The sequence below is a fragment of the Notamacropus eugenii genome, chromosome 7 (assembly GCF_028372415.1).
Source record: "Notamacropus eugenii isolate mMacEug1 chromosome 7, mMacEug1.pri_v2, whole genome shotgun sequence".
Lineage (NCBI taxonomy): Eukaryota > Metazoa > Chordata > Mammalia > Diprotodontia > Macropodidae > Notamacropus > Notamacropus eugenii.
In genome coordinates this window covers 59,022,660-59,050,364 of record NC_092878.1, presented here as the reverse complement: position 1 = coordinate 59,050,364, position 27,705 = coordinate 59,022,660, and the positions used below count along the sequence as shown (strand labels likewise).

Sequence of the window (27,705 nt, the reverse complement as noted above, 5' to 3'; positions counted from 1 at the left end):
CAGGGTTGGTTCAATATTAGGAAAACTATTAGCATTATTGATCATATCAACAATAAAACTAACAAAAACCACATGATTATCTCAATAGATGCAGAAAAAGCTTTTGACAAAATCCAACACCCATTCTTATTAAAAACACTGGAGAACACAGGAATAAAGGGAACTTTCCATAAAATAATAAGCAGTACCTAGCTAAAACCTTCAGCAAGCATTATATGAAATAGTTAAAAGCTAGATGCATTTCCAATAAGATCAGGGGTGAAACAAGGATGTCCATTATCACCACTATTATTAAATATGGTAGTAGAAATGTTAGTTGTAGCAATTAGAGAAGGTAAAGAAATTGAAGGAATAAGAATAGGCAAAGAAGAAACTAAGTTATCACTCTTTGCAGATGATAGGATGATATACTTAGAGAATCCCAGAGATTCAAGTAAAAAACTACTTGAAATAATAAACAACTTTGGCAAAGTTGCAGGTTACAAAATAAACCTGCATAAATCTTCTGCATTCCTATATATTAGCAACAAATTCCAAGAGCAAGAGAGAGAAAGAGAAATCTCATTTAAAGCTAGGGTAGACACTAAAAAATACTTGGGAGTTTACCTGCCAAAACAAACCCAGGGACTATATGAACAAAATTACAAGACACTTTTTGGACAAATAAAGTCAGATCTGAGTAAGTGGAAAAACATCAGTTGCTCATGGGTAGGCCAAGCTAATATCATAAAAATGACAGTTCTACCTAAATTAATTTACTTATTTAGTGCCACACCAATTAAACTAGCAGATAATTATTTTCTAGAGCTGGATAAAATAATATCAAAATTCATCTGGAAGAACAAAAGGTTCAGAATATCAAAGGGACTAATGAAAAGAAATTCTAGGGAAGGTGGCCTAGCACTACCAGATCTCAAATTGTATTATAAAGCAGCAATTATCAAAACCACTTGGTACTGGCTAAGAAACAGAAGGGTAGACAAGTGGAATACACTAGGTACTCAAGACACAGTAGGCAAGGAATACAGCAACCTCCTGTTTGATAAACCCAAGGACCCCAGCTTCTGGGATAAGAACTCACTGTTTGACAAAAATTGCTGGGAAATCTGGATAAAAGTGTGGTGGAAACTAGGCATAGATCCATGCCTGACATCGTACACAAGAATAAAGTCCAAGAGGGTACACAATCTAGGTATATAAAGATTTATACCATGGACAAACTGGAGGAGCAAGGAATAGTGTATTTATCAGATTTAAAAAAAATTTCCCAATAGTCTTCCAGAAAGGAAGAATTTTTGACTAAAGAAGAGATAGAAAGCATTATGAAATTCAAGATGGATAATCTGATTACATTAAACTGAAAAGTTTTTGCACAACCAAACCCAATGCAACCAAAATTCAGAGGGATGTAGTAAATTGGGAAAGAATTTTTACAGCTAATCTTGGGGATAATGGCCTCTTTTCTAGAATATATAGAGAACTGAGTCAAATGTACAACAATACAAGTCATTCCCCAATTGATAAATGGTCAAGAAATTAAAGGTATCTATAATCATATGAAACAATACTCTAAAACACTTTTGATTAGAGAGATGCAAATCAAAACAACTCTGAGGTACCACATTGCACCTATCAGATTGGAAAACATGACAGAGCAGGAAAATAATAAATGTTGGAGAGGATGTGGGAGAGTTGGAACACTAATACATTGTTGGTGGAGCTGTGAGCTCATCCAACCATTTTGGAGAGCAGTTTGGAACTATGCCCAAAGGGCTACAAAAATGTGCATACCCTTTGACCCAGCAATATCGCTCTTAGGACTGTATCCCCAAGAGATCATAAAAATGGGAAAGGGTGCCACATGTACAAAAATATTTAAAGCAGCACTCTTTGTAGCTGCCAAAAACTGGAAATCAAAGGGATGCCCTTCAATTGGGGAATGGCTGAATAAGTTGTGGTATATGAATGTAATTGTGCCATAAGAAATGATGAACAAGAAGACTTCAGAGAGGCCTCAAAGGACTCATATGATCTGATGCTGAGTGAAAGGAGCAGAACCAGGAGAACTTTGTGCACAGCAATGACCAGAGTGTGTGAGAGTTTTTTCTGGTAGACTTGGAACTTCGTAACAACGCAAGAACTTAAAAAAAAAATTTCCCAATGATCTTCTAAGTCAAAATGCCTTCCACACTCAGAGAAAGAACTATGGAATTCATTCGCAGAATGTAGTAGATCATTTGTTTGTTTGTTTGTGTGTGTGTGTGTGTGTGTGTGTGTGTGTGTGTGTATTATGTTATTATATAATTTCTTCCATTTATTGTAGTTCATGTACACAGCATGACTATAGTGAAAATGTATTCAATAGGAAAGTATGTGTAGATCCTATATCGAATTGCATGCTGTCTTAGGGAGGGGGGTGGGTGGGAGGTAGGTAGGGAGGAAAAAAAATCTAAGTTTTATGGTAGTGGTTGTAGAATATTAAAAATTAAAAATTAAAAAAAAAAAGATCAGGGCTCAGAGCAGGAGAGCAGTAACTATACTTCTCCCAGAATCACACCACCTTGGAAGCATTAAAAACTTTTAGACTCCCAGAACTAGCTTTGAAAATAGCAGCATATAAAAACCTGAAGCTTAAGACAGTGTTTACTCACTTACACATGAGGAGAACCCAAATTTAGCAAGAAATTTAAAGTGGGAGGACAAAGCCAAGATGGCAAAGTAGAAAGACACACATATGCTATCTCTCCCCCCACAGTCCATAAAATACCTGTAAAGAAAGACTCTCAACAAATTCTAGAGCAGCAGAAGTCACAGAACAACAGAATGGAGGAGATTTCCAGCCCAGGGTGACCTGAAAGGCCGATGGGAAACGTCTGTCTCACTGGATGCAGAGCAGAGCCCAGCCCAGCCTTGGCTGGGTGGTGTGGCTCAGCTCTGGGAGGATGCAAGCAGTCCTTGGGGGTAGAATCTCCAGTCACAGTAGCAGCGGTTCCTAGATCCCTCAACCTACAGGTGCCAAAGGTCAGTGACTGGGATTTTTCTGCTGGTTGAGAAGGGAGAAGGGCCTTCCCATAGCTCCAGCCTCAGGCAGTGGCCTCAGAGGCCACGTGGGGCAGGCAGCAGCAGTTCCCACAGCAGCCCCTACAGTAGCCCGCATCCATTGTTGGATCGTAAAACCCCTGGAGGCACTGAGCAGCTGATTCTCACCTCAGTCCTGTGTAGAGGCCCTGGGGCAACTGATCTTTATCTCACACTGAATGGTGGCCCTGCCCATGCAGCTTATCTGAATCTCAGCCCCCAGTGCTGACTTGGCAGAACTGGAGGCCAGATGGTTGTAAAGAGGAACTTCTGCTAAGGTTCTGGGCACAAAAATCTCTCCCTGCTCCCAGACCAGTGTTCATGCTTGATTGTGCCACTGTGGAGGAACTGAGATCTTATAGATCCCCAGAGTATACCCTACTCTTGACAAAGGACCCAAAAGTCAAGTAACTGGTTGGGAAAATGCTCAGAAAAGGGGGAAAATGTAAGACTATAGAAGGTTACTTTCCTGGTGAACAGATATCTTCTCTTTCAGATGAGGAAGAACAATGCTTACCATCAGGGAAAGACATAAAAGTCCAGGCTTCTGGATCCCAAACATCCAAAATAAATATTCAATGGGCTCAGGCCATGGAAGAGCTCAAAAAGGATTTTGAAAATCAAGTAAGGGAGGTGGAGGAAAACTTGGGAAGAGAAATGAGAGAGATGCAAGGAAAGCATGAAAAGCAGGTCAATACCTTGCTAAAAGAGACCCAAAAAATGCTGAAGAAAATAACACCTTGAAAAATAGGCTAACTCAATTGGCAAAAGAGGTTCAAAAAGCCAATGAGGAAAAGAATGCTTTAAGAAGCAGAATTAGCCAAATGGAAAAGGAGGTTCAAAAGCTCACTGAAGAAAATAGTTCTTTCAAAATTAGAATGGGACAGATGGAGGCTAATGACTTTATGAGAAACCAAGAAATCACAAAACAAAACCAAAAGAATGAAATAATGGAAGACAATGTGAAAACAACTGACCTGGAAAATAGATCCAGGAGAGACAATTTAAAAATTATGGGACTACCTGAAAGCCATGATCAAAAAAAGCCTAGACATCATCTTTCATGAAATTGTCAAGGAAAACTGCCCTGAGATTCTAGGGGCAAAATAAACATTGAAAGAATCCACCAATCACCTCCTGAAAGAGATCCAAAAAAAGAAACTCCTAGGAACATTGTGGCCAAACTCCAGAGTTCCCAGGTCAAGGAGAAAATACTGCAAGCAGCTAGACAGAAACAATTCAACTATTGTGGAAATACAATTAGAATAACAGAAGATATAGCAGCTTCTACATTAAGAGATCGAAGGGCTTGGAATATGATATTCCAGAAGTCAAAAGAACTAGGACTAAAACCCAGAATCACCTACCCAGCAAAACTGAGTATAATACTTCAGGGGGAAAAATGGTCTTTCAGTAAAATAGAGGACTTTCAAGCATTCTTGATGAAAAGACCAGAGCTGGAAAGAAAATCTGACTTTCAAACACAAGAATCAAAAGAACCATGAAAAGGTAAACAGCAAAGAGAAATCATAAGGGACTTACTAAAGTTGAACTGTTTACATTCCTACATAGAAAGACAATACTTGTAAGTCTTGAAACATTTTTCAGTATCTGGTAGTTGGTGGGATTATACACACACACACACACACACACACACACACACACACACACACACATACACACACAGAGAAAGTGAGAGAGAGAGAGACAGAGACAGAGACAGAGACAGAGAACACAGGGTGAGTCGAATAGGATGGAATCATATCTTAAATAAATGAAATTAAGGGGTGAGAGAGAAATGCATTAGGAGGAGCAAGGGAGAAATGGAATGAGGCAAAGTGTCTCTCATAAAAGAGGCAAGTAAAAGACTTTTCAGTGGAGGGATAAAGCAGGGAGGTGAGAGAAAAAACATGAAACTTACTCTCATCATATTCAACTAAAGGAAGGAATAAAATGCACACTCATTTTGGTATGAAAACGTATCTTACAATACAGGAAAGTGGGGGAGAAGGGGATAAGCAAGGTGGGGGGGGATGATGGAAGGGAGAGCAATGGGAGGAGGGAGCAATTAGAAGTCAACATTCTTGGGTAGGGACAGGGTCAAAAGAGAGAGTAGAAGAAATGGGGGGCAGGACAGGATGAAGGGAAATATAGTTAGTCTTACACAACATGAGTATTATGGAAGTCATTTGCAAGACTACACAGATATGGCCTATATTGAATTGCTTGCCTTCCAAAGGGAATGGGTGGGGAGGGAGGGAGGAAGAGAAGTTTGAACTCAAAGTTTTAGGAACAACTGTTGAGTATTGTTCTTGCGTACAACTAGGATTTGAGAACTACAGGTAATGGGGCATAGAAATTTATCTTGCCCTATCGGACAAAAGAGAAGATGGGGATCAGGGAAGGGAGGGCAGATAGGTGATAAGAGTAATTAGAATACTTGGTGTTTTGGAGTGGGGGGAAGGGAGAGATGGGGAGAAAATTTGGAACTCAAAATTTTGTGGAAATGAATGTTGAAAACAAATAAATTTTTAAAAAAAGAAATTTAAATTGGAGAAATGGACTGGAAAAATGAGCAAAAAAAAAAAAAAGAATTTGACCATAAAAAGCTACTTCAGTGTTAGGGAAGACCAAGACATAAACCCAGAAGAAGACAATAATGTGAAAACAGCTTTTAAAAAGACCTCAAAAAATGCTATTTGGACCCAAACCCAATATGAATTCCTGAAGAGTTAAACAGATAAGAGTGGTAGAGGAAAAACTGGGAAAATGAAAGTGATGCAACAAAATTATGAAAAAAAGTTAATAGCTTAGAAAAAAATGTACAAAAACACTGAAGAAAATAACACTTTCAAAAACAAAACTGGCTTAATGGTAAAAGGGGCACAAAAAATTTACTGAAGAAAAGAACTCCTTAAAAATCAGAATTGAGTAAGTGGAAGCTAATGACACCATACAACATCAAGAAACAATAAAACAAAGTCAAAAGAATGAAAAAGAAGAAGGAAATGTGAAATATCTTCTCTGAAAAACAACTGACCTGGAAAATAGGTGGGGAGATAATTTAAAAATTACTGGAACTATCAGAAAGTTATGATCAAAAAAAGAGCCTAGACATATTTCAAGAACTTCTCAAGGAAAATTGCTTTGATAGCTGAGATCCAGATGGTAAAACAGAAATGATCACCTCATCAAAGAGATGTGCAAATGAAAACGCCCAGTAATATCATAGCCAAGTTCGAGAGCTCCCAGGTCAAAGAGAACATACTTCAAGAAACAATTCAAATATTGTGGAGCCACAGTCAAGATCATACATCATTTAGCAGGCTCCACATAAAAGGAGGGGAAGGTGTGGAATATTCTGAAAGCAAAGGAGCTAGGAAGTCAAGAAAAAATAACCTTCCTAGCAAAACTGAGTATAATCCACCAGGAGAAAAAAGTGGATATTTAATGAAATAAAGGACTTACAAACATTCCTGATGAAAAGACCAGAGATGAATAGAAAATTTGACATTCAAACACAAGAATCAAGATAAGTATAAAAAGGTAAACATAAAAGAGTAATAATAAGGACCTAAGTAAAGTTAAATTTTTTACATTCCTATATGAGAAGATGATACATTTAACTTCTAAGAACTTTATTATTATTAGGGCATAGACAGAGGGCATGGGTGTGAGTTGATTATGTTGGAATGGTTTCCAAAATAAAGAAGGGGTAAGAAAGAAGGACACACTGGGAGGGGGGGGAAAGGAGAGGTAGAATGGTGAAAATTTTCTCACATAAAAGAGGTACACAAGAATAAGCTTTTACAGCAGAGGGGAAAATAAGGTGGTGGTATCAGGCAATGCTTGAACCTCACCCTCATTGGAATTGGTTCAAAGAGGGAAGAATACACACACACACACACACATACAGACACACACACACACAGACACACACTCTCACATGCAAAGCTGTGTATAGAAATGTAACTTATCCAATAGTGAAATAGAAAGGGAAAGGGATAAAAAATGTGGTGAGGATGATAAAAGATAGGACAGATTAAGGAAGCCAGTGCTAGAATCAAAAGAGACTTTTGAGGAGAGGAAGGATAAAAGAGAAGCAGAAATAGAAGAAAGTAGAATGGGAGGAAATGCATAGTTAGTAACTATAACTGTGAATGATAGAAGCAGATAGCAGAATGGATTGGATACCAGAATCCAATTGTTATCTGCAAGACACACTCTGAAAGAGAGAGTTAAAATAAAGGACTGGAGAAGGATCTTCAGCTTACCTAAAGAAAGACAAGGGGAGTAATCATGATCTCTGACAAAGCAAAAGCAAAAACTGACCTAATTAAAAAGGATGCAAACTATATTTTGCTAAAAGGTAACATAGACAATAAAGTAATATGAAACATTTTTACAGCACATTTTCTCTGATAAAGACCTCATTTCTTAAATATATAGAGTACAGAACTGAATCAAATTTATAAAAATAAGAGCCATTCCCCAATACTCAAAGGATATAAACATTCAGTTTACAGAAGAAGAAGAAGAAATCAAAGCTATCTGTAGCCATATGAAAAAATGGTCTAAATCACTACTGATTTCAGAAAAGCAAATTAAAATTACTATGAGGTACCATTTCACACCTATAAGAAACTACAAAAGCTAGAGGGGATGAGGGAATATAGTACATTAATGAACTTTGGTGGAGTCACTACTGAATTGGTCTAAACATTATGGAGAACAATTTGGAACTATGCCCAAAGGGCTATCAAACAGCAATACCATTACTAGGTCTATATCACAAAGAGATCAAAGAAAAAGGAAAAAGATTTATACATACAAAAAAATATTCATAGCAACTATTTTTTTTTTGGTGGCAAAGAACTGGAAATCCAGGGAATGCTCATCAATTGGGGAATGTCTGAACAAGTTGTGGCATATGATTGTGATGGAATACAATAGTGATGTGGGAAATGACAAGGGGTGTAGTGTTAGAAAAACATGGGAAGACCTATGTGAACTGATGCAAAGTGAAGTGAGAAGAACCAGGAGATCCTTGTGCACAGTAAAAGCAATGTTGTAATGATGAGCAACTGTGAAAGACTTGGCTATTAAGATCAATACAATGATCTGAGACAATTCAAAATGTTTCTTGATGAAAAGATGCTATTCTCCAGAGAGAGAAATGATAAACTCTGAGTCTAAATTGAAGAATAATTTCCTCACTTTCTTTTTCTTGATTTTAAAAAATACGGAAATATGCTTTGCATGATTTCACATGTATATTGATATCATATTGTTTGCCTTCTTTGTGACTGAGAGAGGTTGTGGGAGGGAGGGAAAGAATTTGAAACTCAAAATTTGAAAAGAAAAGAATGCTAAAAATAATAAAAATTTTTAAAAGATTTGATAGAGATCGGAAAAATAGATGTATTTATGGGTAAATGTTGAGGTTTTTCTCTGTCATTTTTGAGGGCATTATATATATATATGTATGTATGTACATGTATATATATATATTTATATTCTTTTCCCCTGGAAAGGGTGTATCATCCTCTTTGAGATATTCTGAAAAATCCATCCCCGTGTACCTTTAAAATTACATCACTTCTAGAATAGATTACTTCTGTATGTAATGAACTCTAGCCCCACTTTTTGATTTCATTCTTTTCAGTACCATTTCCACTTCTTTATATAGCATAAGTACAGAAGTGGTACTGCTAGGAATAGCTAACCACAGAAATACTAGTCCATCTGTTTTATTTCACATCTAATTGTTGTTGGTCTTTCACTTTCATCTACAGAAGCTCCTGGAATGTCTCATGCCACACTGTTCCCAGGTTCATTTTTCCTTTTAATGATTTTTGCCATTTTGGGAGGAGATTATGCTTATAATCTTCTCCAATACTCCTCCATAGTATCTGACAAATAGTGCTGAATTCTAAGTCTGAATTTTTTGGTGGATACTAGTATCATTCACATAAGAGTGGCTGGGTAACATGAGTACAATACCAGGATCAAAAATTGGATGCCATGCCAGATATAAGGCAGATAAGGCAACCCAGATACTCCACAGAATACTAGGGAAAGAAAATAGTATATTGTGGAGATAAGCCAAAAGTAAATAAAGCTGAGCTTTCTGTCTGGAGCCAAGCTAGGTGGGCTATAGGGCAATCCTTGGCCAACATATCTCTCAGCTACAGAAGGCAATCAGGTATTTGCTGGCTTACGTAATTTTGGAGATCTTTATACGTTCTCATTGTGACAGCTGCTTTGCCTTGGTTAAACTTCTCTAAGAAATGGGGAAAAGGGTCAGTTCATAAGCCATTAGAGATGACATAATCACATGGGATGTCTAAAAAACCTTTTATCCTCTTTCATTTCTTGATGTCTACCACTTTTTCCAACAGTTGCAACCAAGTTACTAATTATCAAGGCAATTGTTCATTTGGTTACCATTAGGCATACAGTGAAAATAACTTTTCAAATGATCATTTTTTAAATTTTTTGCTGAGTGGAATGGAAAGGCCATTCTTCCATTTAGTAGCAATGTTTTTGTTATATCTATTTTATGCTGAGAATGTCAATAAGAATGTGATTAGTTTCTCAAGTATTATATTGAAATGAAAGTGATGCAAGAAAATTATGAAAATTTGTCACTGAACAAATATAGCCTAACAGTCAAACTAATATTCATAAATAGTTTTATCAAACTATATGATCCTTTAAATTCTCTACACTTCTACCACTCTGCCACTACCACTCTAGATCAGATGTATCCAATTCTGGCCTGCAAAACTCTCTAGTGCTAACCAGATTAGATTAAAATATAGAGGGGAAATATTTAACAAAATAGAAACACAATAAAACATAGATGATGCTAATTTGTGGTTTTCTAAGTCAATACATGGCCCACAGTTATCATTTTCTATTTGAATTTGACAACAATGGTCTAAAGAAGACCATATAGGACTGAGAGATGTTTTATATTCTGATCTATTTCATGGATCCTTACAGTAAAAAAATCATCACCTAGCAACCAAATTCAGGGTGATGATACTTATGCCACTCTTCAGACAGCATGCATAATCTGCTACCTAGATTATCTATACTCAAAACCTTTCGAGGCTGCAGTCTTCTTCCCTAGGCCTTTAGAACTTGGGGTCACCTGATGTTATGAAGCCTCAGTAGGACTTCTGTACCTAATAACTAATTAATATTTGTGGAAGTGAAATGATTGACTATGGGGTCAATGATGTGATGGAAGGAAAGCAGAGCAGGGAAGGATCTAGAAAATCTGATAAAAACAAGGAACTGGTTAAGGAAGACTAAGGGTGTAGCAGAGGAATGAAAGGAAGTCATTATCATCTGAGACACCACTGTCATTTTTACCTTCACTATTTCACAATATTTGAAATGTGGGGATTTTGGGCTACCTTAAGAATCTCTCTTGCTTAAGGTATAATATATATATTATATATTAATATAATCATATATATATTATATATCATTGTTCTATTACTGTCAGTATTAAAAATCCTACTTAAAGAACTAAGTTAAGTTCATCCAGATTGCTTTATTACATTACCTTGCCTAAGCATAAACATGGAACATCACACAAGATACTATATTTCAAGAAACTAGTCAAATAACTGGTTATTGGCTCTGTGACTAATTGAATATGTCACATTGGTTATTCACTGATAAAATTAACCATAATTTATATCCTCCCTATACCATCAAAAAAACACAGGTAGGAACCAGAACATGGAAGTTAATGCCTGTGGTCTGTGCTGTTGAGGAGGTTGAACCTTGGTGAGCTAAGCGAAAAGGGTGTCTGCATTAATTTGGCAGTAGGTATATTTCTACAAGTGGGTGGAGGGTCCACTAGGCTATTAATGTAGTAAGTGAACTGGCCTAGGTCAAAAATGGAGTAGAACAAAGCTCCTGTGCCAATCAGAAGTGGGATCAGGCCTGTGAGTGACTGCTGCACTTCCAGCTTGACTAAGATAGGGAGATCTAGCATTCAAAAACTTCCAAACACAAAAAGAAACAAAAATCTAGTTATAATACTTTTAAAATAATGAAAACATGGCTATACCAAAGTGATACTGGTAATTACAGTTTTGAAATATGATTCATTTCTAATTCCCTGAACTCTCAAATGTCCTTTGTCTGATCCTGTTTCTCAAACAACCTTGGATTTCCTGCCTATACATCTTTTCGCATATCTTTTGATTAGTTTTTAATCTTTAATCTCTCTTCATTGCCTTTATTTTTAAAAAGTTGTTATCACCAATATTTTAATAATCCCTACTTCATGCTGAAAATTTGAAAAATGAATTTATAAAGTATCTAAAATATTTCATACATTGTTATAAAATATTAAAAATTATGACTACTTTTTTCTGTTTTACATGTGCAATTCTAAACCATCCTCTGTGGCTATACTGTACAGATAACTTCACTCTAATAAAAAATTAAGTATGGGAAAATATTTTTCCCTCTCAGCTTCTAAATTCTAGTTCTCTATCCAAGAGAAATAACACATTGTCTTTTATTATAGGACAAGAGTTTATTAACAGATAGGCTAGAGATGTAAAAGAGACTCTTTAGTTAAAGGACTTGTGAACCCAGAAAAACTTCTGCCCTCCTCCTGTCCATTCTATGTTGCATTCTCTGAGCTGAGATGAAGGCAAGTTTTTTTCAATACTTTTTCAGTGATTCTTAGCAGGATCCAGAGCAAAAGTATATAAATATTCCTTCATCACTGTTTGGGGAACCCCTGACAAACATAAATGATGGGAGTTGATTTAACAATATATGTACTAAAACAAGTGAAAAGACAGGTCAATTCTGTTATGTTTTCCCTATTCTAATGAAAGAATTTCATACAATTTGGCTCATGGGACTAGCTCTTGAAACTAAGATATTAATCTGATTTTCTTGGACATTTAAAAACAAGGCAACATTGGTGGAGCCAAGATGGCGGAGTAGAAAGACACACATACACATAGCTCCGAACCCACAACCCACAGAACGGCTAGAGGGGACCAACTCACGGTGAATTCTGCACCCAGAGGCCACGGAATATTGGAGCGAGGGAGATTTCTGTTCCGGAGAGACCTGTAAACCTCTTGCAAAAGGTCCGTCGCGCTGCAGACGCGGAGCCCAGCCCAGACCTGCGGCGGCCGCGGCTCCGAGAGGTACAGATCCAAGCAGGCTTCAGGGACGGGATCTCCAGCGGAGGCACAAGCCCCTCCACCCACAGGTGACGGGGGTCGGTGAGAGAGTCTCTTTGGCGGGTAGAGAGGGGAGTGGGATGCCCCCATGGCCTGGGCGCCCCCCCCCCCCCGGGAGATAGAAGCTGAGAGGCGGCTACAGACAGGGGCTCCCCAAGCGGGCGGGAGCCTGGATCCATTGTGGAAGGTCTGTACATAAACCCCCTGAGGGAACTGAGCCTGAGAGGCGGCCCTGCCCCAACCTGACCACCTGAACTTAATTCTCACACTGAATAGCAGCCCTGCCCCCGCCAAAAGCCCTAAGGCGGGAAGCAGCATTTGAATCTCAGTCCCCAAACGCTGGCTGGGAGGACCAGGAGGCGAGGTGGGTGTGAGGAGAATATTCAGAGGTCAAGCCACTGGCTGGGGAGAATGCCCAGAAAAGGGAAAAGAAATAAGACTATTGAAGGCTACTTTCTTGGAGAACAGACATTTCCTCCCTTCCTTTCTGATGAGGAAGAACAATGCTTACCATCAGGCAAAGACACAGAAATCAAGGATTCTGTGTCCCAGCCCACCCAGTGGGCTCAGGCCATGGAAGAGCTCAAAAAGAATTTTGAAAATCAAGTTAGAGAGGTGGAGGAAAAGCTGGGAAGAGAAATGAGAGGGATGAAAGAGAAGCATGAAAAGCAGATCAGCTCCCTGCTAAAGGAGAACCAAAAAAATGTTGAAGAAATTAACACCTTGAAAACTAGCCTAACTCAATTGGCAAAAGAGGTTCAAAAAGCCAATGAGGAGAAGAATGCTTTCAAAAGCAGAATTAGCCAAATGGAAAAGGAGATTCAAAAGCTCACTGAAGAAAATAGTTCTTTCAAAATTAGAATGGCACAGATGGACGCTAAGGACTTTGTGAGAAAGACAGATATCACAGAACATAGCGAGAAGATTCGAAAAATGGAAGATAATGTGAAATATCTTATTGGAAAAACAACTGACCTGGAAAATAGATTCAGGAGAGACAATGTAAAAATTCTGGGACTACCTGAAAACCATGATCAAAAGAAGAGCCTAGATATCATCTTCCATGAAATAATCAAGGAAAACTGCCCTGAGATTCTAGAACCAGAGGGCAAAATAAATATTCAAGGAATCCACAGAACACCGCCTGAAAGAGATCCAAAAAGAGAAACTCCTAGGAACATTGTGGCCAAATTCCAGAATTCCCAGGTGAAAGAGAAAATATTGCAAGCAGCTAGAAAGAAACAATTCAAGTATTGTGGAAATACAATCAGGATAACACAAGATCTAGCACCCTCTACATTAAGGGATCGAAGGGAATGGAATAGGATATTCCAGAAGTCAAAGGAACTAGGACTAAAACCAAGAATCACCTACCCAGCAAAACTGAGTATAATACTTCAGGAGAAAAAATGGTCTTTCAATGAAATAGAGGATTTTCAAATTTTCTTGATGAAAAGACCAGAGCTGAAAAGAAAATTTGACTTTCAAACACAAGAATGAAGAGAACCATGAAAAGGTGAACAGCAAAGAGAAGTCATAAGGGACTTACTAAAGGTGAACTGTTTACATTCCTACATGGAAAGACAATATTTGTAACTCTTGAAACATTTCAGTATCTGGGTACTGGGTGGGAGTACACACACACATGCACACACGCACACATACATAGAGACAGAGTGCACAGAGTGAATTGAAGAGGATGGGATCATATCTTAAAAAAAAAAATGAAATCAAGCAGTGAGAGAGAAATATTGGGAGGAGAAAGGGAGAAATTGAATGGGGCAAATTATCTCTCATAAAAGAGGCAAGCAAAAGACTTATTAGTGGAGGGATAAAGAGGGGAGGCGAGAGAAAAACATGAGGTCTATTCTCATCACATTCCACGAAAGGAAAGAATAAAATGTACACTCATTTTGATAGGAAAACCTATCTCACAATACAGGAGAGTGGGGGACAAGGGCACAAGCAGGGTGGGGGGGAGGATAGAGGGGAGGGCATGGGGAGGAGAATGCAATCCGAGGTCGACACTCATGGGGAGGGAAAGGATCATAAGAGAATAGAAGTAATGGGGGACAGGATAGGATGGAGGGAAATATAGTTAGTCCTATACAACACAACTAGTATGGAAATCATTTGCAAAACTACACAGATTTGGCCTATATTGAATTGCTTGTCTTCCAAAGGAAAAAGTTGGAACTCAAAGTGTTAGGATCAACTGTAATGTTCTTACCACTAGGAAATAAGAAATACAGGTTAAGGGGTAAAGAAAGCTATCTGGCCCTACAGGACAAAAGAGAAGATGGAGACAAGGGCAGAGAGGGAGGATAGAAGAGAGAGCAGATTGGTCACAGGGGCAATTAGAATGCTTGGGGCTGGGGGGGGAGGGGATAAAAGGGGAGAAAATTTGTAACCCAAAATTTTGTGAAAATAAATGTTAAAAGTTAAATTAAAAAAAAAACAAAAAAACAAAACAAAAAAAAACAAGGCAACATTTCCGAGCCTTTGTTGGAAATCTTAAGAGACTTTAAGACTGGTTATCTTGTTTGAACATTTGTACATTAGACACCTGGATACAAATCTATTTAAGCTAAAATATAAAAAAATGTAAGAATGGCACATCACAAAGCAACATGAATTACATTCTGGCTTGCAGAGATGAGTAGTACTATACTTTCCTCACCATGCCTCTGGCACAACGCCCATGTCCTCCAATCCACCTAGCCTGGCCTTTGGCAGGAAGCCTAGCCATTTTTATTTTTGGATGAATTCCAAAATTTCCTAATTTCTTTCCTTAGTATTCAGTGGGGCAGCTGGGTTGCCCAAGCTGTCTATATCTGGCACAATGCCTAGTCATTCTGGTCCTGGCACAGTATACATGTTACCCAGCCACTCTTGATGTATGAGTGGCAATAGAATCTGCCAAAAAGTTCAGGTTAACATAAGGCAATAACTTTAAATCGTCCCTTTAGCCCTACAATGAGAGGTGAAGTCTCTTGCTGGGGTTATAGGTCATAGAGTGAGTTAAGAAGTGGAACGGTCCCAAATAGAAATGTATAGATCTTCACACAGTAAAGAAACTAAACTTTGCTCAGAGGGAAGTAAAGGTGGGAGCAAGAATGGGAAGGGAGATTATTTTAAGGGAAAAAAGGAAAGAGGAATAAGGAGTGAAATCAGACTTCCTTATAATTCTGAAAGAGGAAACAATTGTGAAAAACTTTCTGAGGTTTATCTTTTTTTTATTTGACTTCTTGGCAAAAGAATTGTGTTTATATACTAGGATAAAGTACCAAATTATAAGCTCTAAGATCCTACAGAGAAAAACCACCTCAAAGAATAACCCCCAGGATGGATGGAAAATGTGAAAGTACACTAGCAGGAACATCAAGCTTCAATGAAAATTTTAGCAACCAAAAGGAGAGCACTGAGAGGGCCTGATGAGGAACAAAGAAGGTCAAACTGAAGGGAAGGGTAGTGTGTTGATCCTAGTCTGACACCTACCAAGGGATCCAAGGAAAGGATGTGTAGCTTTTAGCTCTCTTCATGCTGCTGGGTTGTCTAAAAGGTAGTTGCTATCCTACAGGCCCAGGCTTAAGCTTCTCTTTTCTCTGTTAACCAGGGGCTATTGTCCCATTCTTCTCAGAGTAAATGTATACATTAAGAAATGGAATGACAAGATTCTTACTAGGCAGAGTGTAAAAGTTCCATTTTTACCCACAGGTTTCAGTTTAATGTTGCTGACATCTTGGCTTCAGTTTCCATAATGATTATGAAGCCACTGTGTACCTTTCATAGATCTCCCTTCTTTAATTCATTTTGAACTTGACTGTTTTGTATAATAAAAATATAGACAAGTAAATGTAGTTCATACTATAAATTGTTTTTTATTCTTGAATGGTCTGTATCACACAATTCAACAAACATTTATTAAGCACTTACTACCTGCAAGATACTATACTAGGGATATAGAGATAAAAATCAAACTGTCCTTGACCTTAAGCAGTTTACTGGGGGAATACAATAGGTATAAAAATATTTACAAAGTGATTTCAGGAAGGGCAGAGAACTTAAAAATAGGTGGGTCACTAAAGACTTCAAATGGGAAAAAACAGGATTTTAAGAGGGAGAGATGAGGAGGAAATGTATTTCAGACATGGAGTATAGCCTATGCAAAGGCACAGAAATGGAAATGGCAGGTCAAGTTCAGAGTATAACAGAGGACAGATCAGTTTGGCTGGAATGTAGAGTGTGTGAAGGGAAGAAATAGGAAATAAATCTGGCAAGGTAGGTAACAGACAAATTGTGCAGGGTTTCAAGTTTCTAATTGAGCAGTTTATATTTTATACTACAGGTAATACGGTACAGGTAAATTTATTAGTAGAAAAGTACTCTAGGAATACTAATCTGGCAGCTGTGTGTAAGATAGTCCGGAAAAGAAGGAGACTAGAGGTAGAGAGATAATTTAGGAAGTTAACATAATATTCTAGTTAAGAGATGACTACAGGTTAAACTTGTAGAGGAGAAGTTAGGTGAACTGAGAGAAAGGGATGGGTATTAGAATTAAAATGGAAGTAGAAATGATAAAATTTGGCCACTGATTAGATACGGGGAGTAATGGATGAAGGCTGAAACTATATCCTTCAAGGATGATAGTATCCTCTATAGAAAAATCATTTAGGAGGCAGAACAGGTTTGGGAGAAAATATAAAGCATAGGAAGATGGAAATCTTTAGGAAACAGTAACGTGAGCCAGAGATCAGGAAATTAGGGAGTCATGTGCATTGAGATGATAAGAGAACCTATGGGAGCTGAACAGATTACCAAAAGAAAATGGAGCAAAGAGGGTCCAGGCCAGATCCTTCAGGAAACACATGCTTAAGTAGTGAGACTTGAATGATATTCCAGTGAAGGAATGCTTAGATAGGTAGGATGAAAAATAAGACAGAATAGTATCAGAGAAGTCCAGAGAAAGAAAGAGTACTGAGGAAGAAGGACTGGTTGACAGTGCCAAAAGTTACAGAGAAGGCAAATGTAATAAAGACTGGTAATAAGTCATCAATTTAACATGTAAGAGATTTTTGGTAACAATACAGAAAAGTTTTGGTCGAGTGGTAGTATTAGAAACTAGAACAGAAGGGATAGAGAAGTGTGAGAATGTGAAAACATGAAGAATGGGAGCACAGGTGACCCCTTGGAAGAATCTGGTTTCCAAAAGGAGATGAGACACAGATAGCATCATGACTTAAGGGGACAGAAGAACCAGATGAATGTATTTGTTTCTAAGGATGGGGAGACTTGGGCATATTTGTAGGTAGCAGAAAAGGAGCCGCTGAATTAGAAGAGACTGAAAAGGAAAGGAGAAGGTGTGATCAGAAGGGAAAGTTCCCAGAAGAGAGAAAAAAAGGTGGAATAAACAATGTAAGTAGAGGGACTCCCTAGGGCAAGTAGGCCGCCTTTCTCAAAGAACGGAATGAAGGAGAGAGCATGGTAGATAACAAAATCGTATTTGGCATTGTGGAAGAGAAGTTCAAGAGGAGAGGTCTTCTTCTGAGAGAGGTGACACAAGGAAGTGAAAGGGTCTTAAAGGGAAGTTGGAGTATCTACTATGCAAAGGATGACAGTAAATGAGGAAAGAGTAGAGGAATAAAAGTATAGTCATTAAAGATCCAACTGAAATTAGATAATCTTAATTTGTAGTAGTATTAATTTGGTAGATCAGGAGGCATGGTTTCATGATTTTCTCTAGTAGTGTTCTGCAGCATATGACTAATGCGCTGAAAAGATGGATGATGGGAGAACCTAGTATTGAGAACCTAGTTTGGCAATGTATGACTGGCAAAAAGATAAGGAATCAAAGAATTCAAAGGTGAAAAATATATAGCTGAAATTGTAAACTCTAAGATACAAGAAAGTAATGCCAGTAAAGAGGTGATGCACCAGAAGAAAAGAGAAGAGTGGAGGGACTGGAGGTCATGCTGAAACAAACAACACATTTCATAGCAGTGAGGCAAGATAGGAATTTATTATCAGAGAGAAAGATTACAGAATTCTGAATCACTGAAGATAGTAAAAATAGAGGGGATTGTAAGATCAAAGTTATGACAATATCTATAGGTGGCTGATGTAGAGCAAAGATACAGCTCATGTAATTGAAGAAATTCATAAAGTGGGAGTGAAAGGTGTTTGAGGGGACAACAATTTATATATTGAGTGCCCAAATATTAGGGCATGGATGGGGGTAAAGAGAAAGACTTTAAGACAGATACTGAACTTCTTGAGAAAGGAAGAATAACCAAGAGGCTTAGTAGATGACAGCGACAAGAATGTCTTTCATGTGGTTATAGAAAAATCAGGGGCAAGGAATATGTTTACTCCTGCTCCTGGTCCAATGTATCAGAGGCATGAAAGCAGAACTCAGGGCTGGAGAGAGCTGACAAAAAGTTATTGCCTTATATCTTAAACCAGACTATAAACTATGGGTTTTTTTTTTTTTGGTAACACATCATATGACCTAGCAAAATGTTAGGCATTTAGAAGATTTCAATAAATACTTTTAGGGTGACTATTGAACATGGAAGGATTCCAATGCAGCGACCTAAATCTTCAATACTTGAAAGAGGCAATGTTAGAGAAGAGAAAGGGAATCAGCTAAGCTTGAACCTTAAATGTCTGAAAACAAACAGCGGAAAAGGTTCTTAAAAGGTTCTTAAAAAGATAAAAGAACAATGAGCTATGATGACGAACTCATCATTCAAAATTCTCAGATGTGGTATTTTATTTTGATCCATACTCATCAGGAACAATGAGGAACTGACAACAATCCATTTTGTTCAATTTGTGCTTGGCCCAGAGCTGTCTCTGACAAAGATGCCAGAAAGCACTCTTCTGCAAAGATGATTGGACCATTCCTTTGCACAACGTGACAAAGCAGTTTAGCAGGATCAGCTGATGCAAAACAGGACAATTTTCAAACCTTGCCCACCTTAAGTGTCAAGGAATAGACAAATATCTAGGTTCCATGCGTTAAAAAGCCAGGAATGAATAAAAATACTTCAGTGACAAATTCTGGAAAAACACACAAAAGGGCAGAAGCCAGACAATCGTGGGATTCCCTGACAGCTCTATCCACAAGGAAGGGCTGGACTGGAACAAAACAGGGCCTCAGGTTTCTGCCAAGCTGTCTGAGGCCCTGTCCTTCCCAGATCATTCAAAGCAGCAGCAGCCACTGCTGCCGCCAGGACTTCACAGTAAGTAACCCTTTTAGCTCCCACAGAGGAAAACTGTTCTATTAACTCAATGAGTGCTAGAAAAAGAAAAATGTGCCCTTCCTGTTGTGGTTAGGTTCTGCAGAAGTCTGGCAATGAGAAACCAACATTAATAAAGTCTGAGCACCTAATTATCTATTGTGTCTAGGGAAAGAATGATTCTATTGGATAAAATAATATGAAAAGTCTCTGCTCTCCTTTCACTCTCTTCCTCTCCCAAACACACAATTTATTGAGTAGAAAGGGATCAACTCACTTATGCATCTGAATCTGGAAACCATAATAGTCACTTTTAAAAGGGGCATATTGGTGGTAAGCACTCCATACCTGTAAGTTCTAGTGACATATTCTTTTCCAAATAAGAGCCTACCTTGTTTTGAAGACACACTCTAGCCCTTGATAACTGGAGTCCTAAACATATTTTGACCCCAAATCTTTTCTTTTCTGGAGAAGAGCCTACAGTTAATCTCACATATTCCCTCTGAAAAGAAACACAGAAGAATTGCTGGCCAAGTCCAACTCTACTGTGTCTAGGGAGCTACATGGCCAGGCCTCAGACTGTCTGGGCAAGTTATAGGCTTTCTGCCTTCCTCTCCCACAACAAAGCATGAACTCCAGACAGACTGAAAGAACGCAGGGACCTAAGGAGCTGAGCTCACATTGACCTATGGGAGACAAAAGCCCTCGGGTCACACTTGAGGTTATTTCCAAAGTGAGGGGGAGGGAAGTAAGGAAAGAACAAGGTTGTCTGATGAAAAACTTGTGTGATCCATAAAAATGAAGAACAATAGGAATACCACAGGGAAATTAAAAAAGAACACACTGCAGGATTTTTGTGAGTCACTAGTTTTCATTCCTGTGGCTACCAAGTCACCGAATCCTCCAACATGTTGAGATGAAAGCTATAAACAATAACGGGATTCTCTTCCAATTTCATTCTAATTCACAGGGCAGCCCAATGAAGACTATGATTATCCATTGTTTCGGTGAACTATCAAGGTTTATAAATACTGCAACTCATTGTCACAATAGAAATAATAAAAAGAATAGCAACTTATATTTACTTAGCACTCATTTCTAGGGAGATCAATCTGTTTTATAGGTAGATAATCTTGAAATTTCTTAAAATAGCCTAGTTTGTAAATTAAGTGTGTTTATCTAAAAAAGAGATTTAGTGAATGGCTTAACATCAGGTAGTAAGTAAGTCACTGTCAGAAATAGGAATAAAACTTACATCTTTGGGCTTCTATTCCAGTATTTAATTAACTTATCCAACCTTACCTCTAACTGTGTAAAAAATGAGAAATCAATAAACTGGGTTAATTCTCTAAGTAACAAATGCTTCCACAGACAAGAATTAAGATAGGGATCCTGTATGGCATTGAATTTGGGCAGTGTTGGCTAGACCCTAACTCATCCTCACTTAAGTACTTCAGGGAAGTCATGTTAATTGTATGACTGACCTGGAAGTTTAAATCTACTTTCAGGGATCTTTAGGAAATCTCAGCAGAACTACATACATCTCCTGAGATGATTCTGGAAATGACCTAATATCCTAAGTTGTTCTGCGAAACAAGGGTTACTTCAGGCCAAGTTAAAACTTTTAGTACCCCTGGGTTGTATTAGAAAAGAATGAGAATCTCTCCTGGGATAAAAGCAGAGTAAGATTGTAAAGTTCTACATGCAGAATTTCTCTTTATAGCCAACTATTTAGGAACATACTTATCTCACATATTAAAGAATATTTACATATTTTAAGAATCTATAGTTTCATTTCATTCTTTTAAAAAAAAAAATTAGATTGCAACCCTTCTACAACAGTAGTGGTCTTCCAGAGTTAGTGTGGAAAATTCATCACTTTGCAGCAAACCTGGTGAATGAATTTCTCTGATTTTAGCTAGGCAAAAAATATAGGGTCTGTTTTTAGACCCATACTTGAAGAACTTTTCCCCTTGTCAGAGAGCGTGTGTGCTGTTGGCATAGCCTCAGAGAACCTGAGAAGAGATGAATTTTCTGAAGCAAGCTACTTAAGTAGTAAGTCTAACTAATACAATTATAATAAGTAGGTATTAAAACTATGCCCAAGTCCTAAGTAACTTTTCTGAAACTCAGGATAAGGCAGAATGCCAACAGGGTACTGGAGAGAGAACAAATAGAAGAGATACATTGGAACACCTAAAGGAAAGTTTATTAGGATTACATAATCACCCTCTTGGCCACATTGTATTTACCACCTTTTTCAGTCCCAAAGGAAAGGAAAGTTAGATCTCACATTTTTGATACCTGGGTATTTTGAATATGGCAGAAAGTAGTAAGTTTGCATAATCCACAAGCTACTCCCATCATAGCATGAATTTTGTCATGGTCTTTATATCTGGTGCCATTTCTCTGTCCTTTAAAATTATTTTTAAATGATACTTCTTCCCTCTTGTCTAGCTCATTAAACTGACATTAAGGATTTTGTTCACTTCATCATAAACTTTAAAAAGACACATGCATACGTAGCTATACTTCTATACTTTCTCTGCCTTTCATTCTTCCTACATAATCCCAAACTAAGTCCCACATCATTTAGCATACCTATTTACTGGTGGGCTAGTCCTGCTTTCAGGGACTTGAGGGTCTGAATGTGCTGACCATGTTGGACCTCCAGGACTGTGTACTGGGCGAAGGGTAGGGGGAGTGGTAGCACCTGTTCGATTTGTGACTCCACTGGCCAAATTCAGGTTTGTTACCTAAAAAAGAAAACAGAGAAAAACTAAACAAAATAAAACACTCGAGCTACACAGTTTCAGAAAGTACCGAGGTGAAACCTAGATGGCAGCAAGGCAGTGCAAGTGGATAGAGCTAAATAAACTTCAAGTTTAGAAAATGAGTTGAAATCTTGCTTTGGACACAGGACTTGGGTGGCTCTGGGCAGCCTCAATTGCTTCATTTGAAAACGAGACTAATAGCAGCATCAAGCTTACTGGATTGTTATGAGAATGATCTGAGATTATATATCTATATATTTGCATAAGGATATAGATGTATAGATATACACACAGACTGCTTTGCAAACTTTAAAGAGATCTATAATTTAGCTATTATTGTTGTTGTTAATTAAATAACTGGTAGATGTCAGTCAACATGAAAAAAATCAGACAAAAGGACCCAAAAGTAGCAGGAGTTTAGTAGCAGGAGTTTCAGATTCATACTACAGAGTAGAATCTGAGATAGTATCAATAAGCCAAAAACAGTGATTAAGCAGCCACTATCATGAAGAAAAAAGAAGCATGGTAGAGTAGCTATAGAATTGGCCTCAAAGTCAGGGAGGACCTTGGTTCAAGTGCTGCCTCTGATACTTACTGGCTATGTGACTCTGAGGACCACTGCAATACAGGTTCTAGTGTAGTTTCATGTACTACATTAGGTGCTGTTGGGTTGAGAAGAGGGAATATAAAGAAGATAAGAGAGATTCCCTACTCATAGGGGTTATTACTTTCATCAATACATGACTTGAAAGGTTTTTTTTTTGAATGAGACTTATGATTTCATCAGTGTAGGAAACTCTCTACGAGAACTCTACCAATGCAGATCAGCATCTTATCTGCAATTTAAAGTTTTAGAGAATAGCCCTAGAGAAGTTAAGTGATTTGTATGAGCTAATAAGTGACCCTCAAGTACATCACTGAATTCATCTTCCTGATTCAAAGGCCATCTCTCTACTACTACAGCTTGCTACCAATCAATTCATATCAGGTAAAAAAAAAAACATAAGTACCAAGTTAGAAGTAAGAAAGTGGAGTGTTACAGGAGTTTTCATACAATGTCCTAATAACATTAGGACAAGAGAGTAAGGAAAGACTTTAGGGCTGGCATTAAACTGGGTCTTTAAGGATGAGTAAAATTTGGGTAGGTCAGGACCAGAGAAGGAAGTAATGTAGGAAGGAGGAATAAAAATATCAAGGAAGATGTGATGAACTGGAGGAACTGAATAAGGCATACATTTTTCAGGCATGGTCAAAGAGGTGATTTATTTTGTTTGACTATACCCATTTGCTATAAGAGAGGACTTCTACTGGTGGGAGAGGTAGGGTGATTTAGTAGGTAGTAAAAGGGATGCAAAATGGAAAAGAAAAAATATTATCAATGAAAGATTTTTAAAAATTTATTTATTTTCAGTTTGCAGCATTAAGTTCCACAAGCTTTTGAAATCCAAATTTTCTCCCCCTCCCTCTTCTTCCTCCTCCCCAAGGCAGCATGATATATACTGACATAGACTCTACATATACATTCACATTAAACATATTTTCACATTATTCATGTCAGAAAGAAGAATTATAACCAACGGAATGAACCATGAGAAAGAAGAAACAAAACAAAACAAAAAAGAGAGCAAATAGTATGTTTCAATCTGCATTCAGACTCTGTAATTCTTTCTCTGGATATGGATAGCATATTCCTACATGAACCTTTTGGAGTTGAGCCAAGTCTATCAAAATTAGTCATTGTACAATTGTACAATGTTCTCCTGGTTCTGCTTTCCTCACTCAGCATCAGTTCATGTAACTCTTTCTAGGTTTTTCTGAAGTGCACAATAGTACTCCATTACATTCATATACCACAATTTATTCAGTCATTCCCCAATTGATGGGCATCCCCTCGATTTCTAGTTCTTTGCCACCACAAAAAGAACTCCTAAAAATATTTTTGTACATGTGGGTTCTTTTCCCATTTGTATGATCTTTTTGGGATACAGACCTAGAACTGGGATTACAGGGTCAAAGGGTATGTACATTTTTATAGCTCTTTGGGCATAATTCCAAAATGCCCTCCAAAATGGTTGGATCTGTTCACAACTCCACCAACAAAGCATTAGTGTTCCAATTGTCCCACATCTTCTCCAGCATTTTTAATTTTCCTGTTTTGTTGTGTTAGCCAATCTGACAGGTATAATGTGGTATAGAAGAATTGTTTTGATTTGCATTTCTCTAATCAATAGGGATCTAGATAATTTTTTCATATGACTCTAGATAGCTTTAATTTCTTCCTCTGAAAACTGTCTGTTCATATCATTTGACCATTTATTAACTGGGGAGCAATATTTTTTAAAGGTCTGAAAGAAAACAGGGAATTTAAGAAAGGATACAAACAAACAAGGCAATTTTTTTGACTGTACTGTTAAATTTAACATATCTTTTAAGATACTAAGAAATACACAAATTTATATGCAATCTTGATTTGTTTTTCTTCATATGCTGATACTGAAATTAATGCTTGTGTCTTTGATGATTGTGAAGTTCTTTTGTTTTTCTTGTTTATTTTTAGTTTTCAACATTCATTTCCACAAAATTTTGAGTTCCAAATTTTCTCCCTATATCTCCCCACCCCCACCCAAAAATGCCATGCATTTTGATTACCCATTCCCCCAATCTGCCCTCCCTTCTATCATACCCCTCCTTTCCCTTATCTCCATCTTCTCTCTTTCCTTGTAGGGCAAGATAGTTTCTATACCCCTTTACCTGTATTTCTTATTTCCCAGTTGCATGCAAAAACAATTCTCAGCATTTGTTCCTAAAACTTTGAGTTCCAACTTCTCTCCCTTCCTCCTTCCCCATCCATCCCCATTGAGAAGGAAAGCAATTCAATATAGGCTATATGTGTGTACTTTTGCAAAAGACTTCCATTATTGTTATGTTGTGTAAGACTAACTATATTTCCCTCCATCCTATTCTGACCCCCCATTGATTCTATTTTCTCTTTTGACCTTGTCCATCCCCAAACCCTACTTATTCCCCTCTCCCCTACTTTCCTGTAGTGTAAAATAGATTTTCATACCAAACTGAGTATGCATGTTATTCCCTCCTTAAGCCAAATGTGATGAGTGTCACTTTTCCCCTCTCACCTCCTCCCTTTTCCCCTTCACTGAAAAAGCTTTCTTGCCTCTTTTATGAGAGATAATTTGCCCCATTCCATTTCTCCCTTTCTCCTCTCAATATATTCCTCTCTCACCCTTTAATTTTATTTTTTTAGATATCATACCTTCCTATTCAACTCACCTTGTGCTCTCTGACTATATATGTGTGAGAATGTGTGTGCGTATAATTCCTCCAACTATCCAAATACTGAGAAAAGTTTCAAGAGTTACAAATATTATCTTTCGATGTAGTAATGTAAACAGTACAACTTTAGTAAGTCCCTTGGGATTTCTCTTTACTGTTTACCTTACATGCTTCTCTTGATTCTTGTGTTTGAAAGTCAAATTTCTATTCAGCTCTGGTCTTTTCACCAAGAATGCTTGAAAGTCCTCTATTTCATTGAAAGACCAGTTTTTCCCTTGAAGTATTATACTCAATTTTGCTGGTGATTCTTGGTTTTAATCCTAGTTCCTTTGACTTCTGGAATATCATATTCTAAGCCCTTTGATCCCTTAATGTAGAAGGTGCTAGATCTTGTGTTATCCTGATTGTATTTCCACAATACTGGAATTGTTTCTTTCTAGCTGCTTGAAATATTGTCTCCTTGACCTGGGAACTCTGAAATTTGGCTACAATATTCCTAGGAGTTTCTCTTTTTGGATCTCTTTCAGGAGGTTATTGGTGGATTCTTTAAATATTGATTTTACCCTCTGGTTCTAGACTATCAGGACACTTTTCCTTGATGATTTCATGAAAGATGATGTTTAGGCTCTTTTTTTGATCAAGGCTTTCAGGTAGTCTCATAATTTTTAAATTGTCTCTCCTGGATCTAATTTCTAGGTCAGTTGTTTTTACAATGAGATATTTCCCATTGTCTTCTTTTTTTATCATTCTTTTGGTTTGGTTTTGTAATTTCTTGGTTTCTCATAAAGTCATTAGCTTCCATCTGCTCCATTCTAATTTTTAAAGAACTATTTTCTTCAGTAAGCTTTTGAAACTCTTTTTTTTTTTTTTGGTTAATTTTGTTTTTTAAAGCATTCTTCTCCTCATTGGCTTTTTGGACCTCTTTTGCCAATTGTGTTAGCCTATTTTTCAAGGTGTTATTTTCTTCAATATTTTTTTGGGTCTCCTTTAGCAAGTTGTTGACTTGCTTTTCATGATTTTCTTTCATTGCTCTCATTTCTCTTCCCAATTTTTCCTCTACCTCTCTTTCTTGATTTTCAAAATCCTTTTTGAGCTCATCCATGGCCTGAGACCACTGGATATTTATTTTGGAGGTTTTGAATGCAGCAGCCTTGCCTTTGATGTCTTCCTCTGGTGGTATGCATTGTTCTTTCTGATCCAAAAGGATGGAAGAAAACACCTGTTCACCAAGAAAGTAGCCTTCTATAGTCTTATTTTTTTCCCTTTTTTGGGTATTCTCCCAGCAGTTACTTGACTCTGGAGTCCTTTGTCAAGTGGAGGGTATACTCTAGGGACCTGTAAGTTCTTGGTTCCTCCAAGGTGGCACAATCAAAGGAGAGGAGTTTACTCCTCTCCTGGCCTGAGCTCTGGTCTGGGAGCAATCACAAGTACTCTTTTCTGCGCAGGATCTGTGAGTAGAATTCCTATCCAGAGCCTCCACCAGCTCCACCAGTCCAGTGTTTCTCCTCACCCCAGGACTGCCACTCAAGGCTGAGATCCAGATCCTTGATTCCCCCAGTGTCTTTTGGCCAAGGGCTCCAAAAGGGGATATTGTTGCAGTGACTTCCACCTCCCAGGGGCTGGGGCTGGGGCCAGACCCTGCTCCCTTCTCACCCAGGTGAAAGAGCTTTCTCACTGACCTTTGAAGTTGTCTTTGGCATTTGTTGGGTGAGAAATCTGGGAACTGCAGCTGCTGCCCGTGATTCCACACCCTGAAGCCTGCTCCATTCCTGTCCCTGCTGCACTGCCCACTCAAGGCTGGTCTGCATTCTGCTCTGAACCCAGTGCAATAGACCTTTCTTGTTGGCCTTCCAGGCTGTGTTGGGCTGGAAATCTCTTTCACTCTGTTGTTTTGTGGCTTCTGCTGCTTCAGAATTTGTTTAAAGTCATTTTTTACAGGTATTTTATGAGCTATTGGGGTAGACCTAAAGCAGGTCCATCCTTCTACTATGCCATCTTGGCTCTGCCCCCTACATCTTTCCTTCATTCTTCAATTCATCTTTTACACTACTCCCAAACTAATTTTGCTTATGTAAAAATGTGATTATG

The 27,705-nt window shown here is 38.0% G+C and overlaps 1 protein-coding gene across 17 annotated transcripts in view; it reads right to left on the bottom strand.

Annotated features, from left to right (window-relative positions):
* Nucleotides 1-27,705, bottom strand: part of TTLL5 (tubulin tyrosine ligase like 5) — a 387,986-nt gene that overhangs the window by 135,202 nt on the left and 225,079 nt on the right. For all 17 annotated transcript variants that reach the window (XM_072623508.1, XM_072623502.1, XM_072623503.1 and 14 more), the window contains one exon: nt 22,154-22,308. In XM_072623508.1, the coding sequence (XP_072479609.1) occupies nt 22,154-22,308 (155 nt within the window). The remainder of the gene's footprint in view (nt 1-22,153; nt 22,309-27,705) is intronic.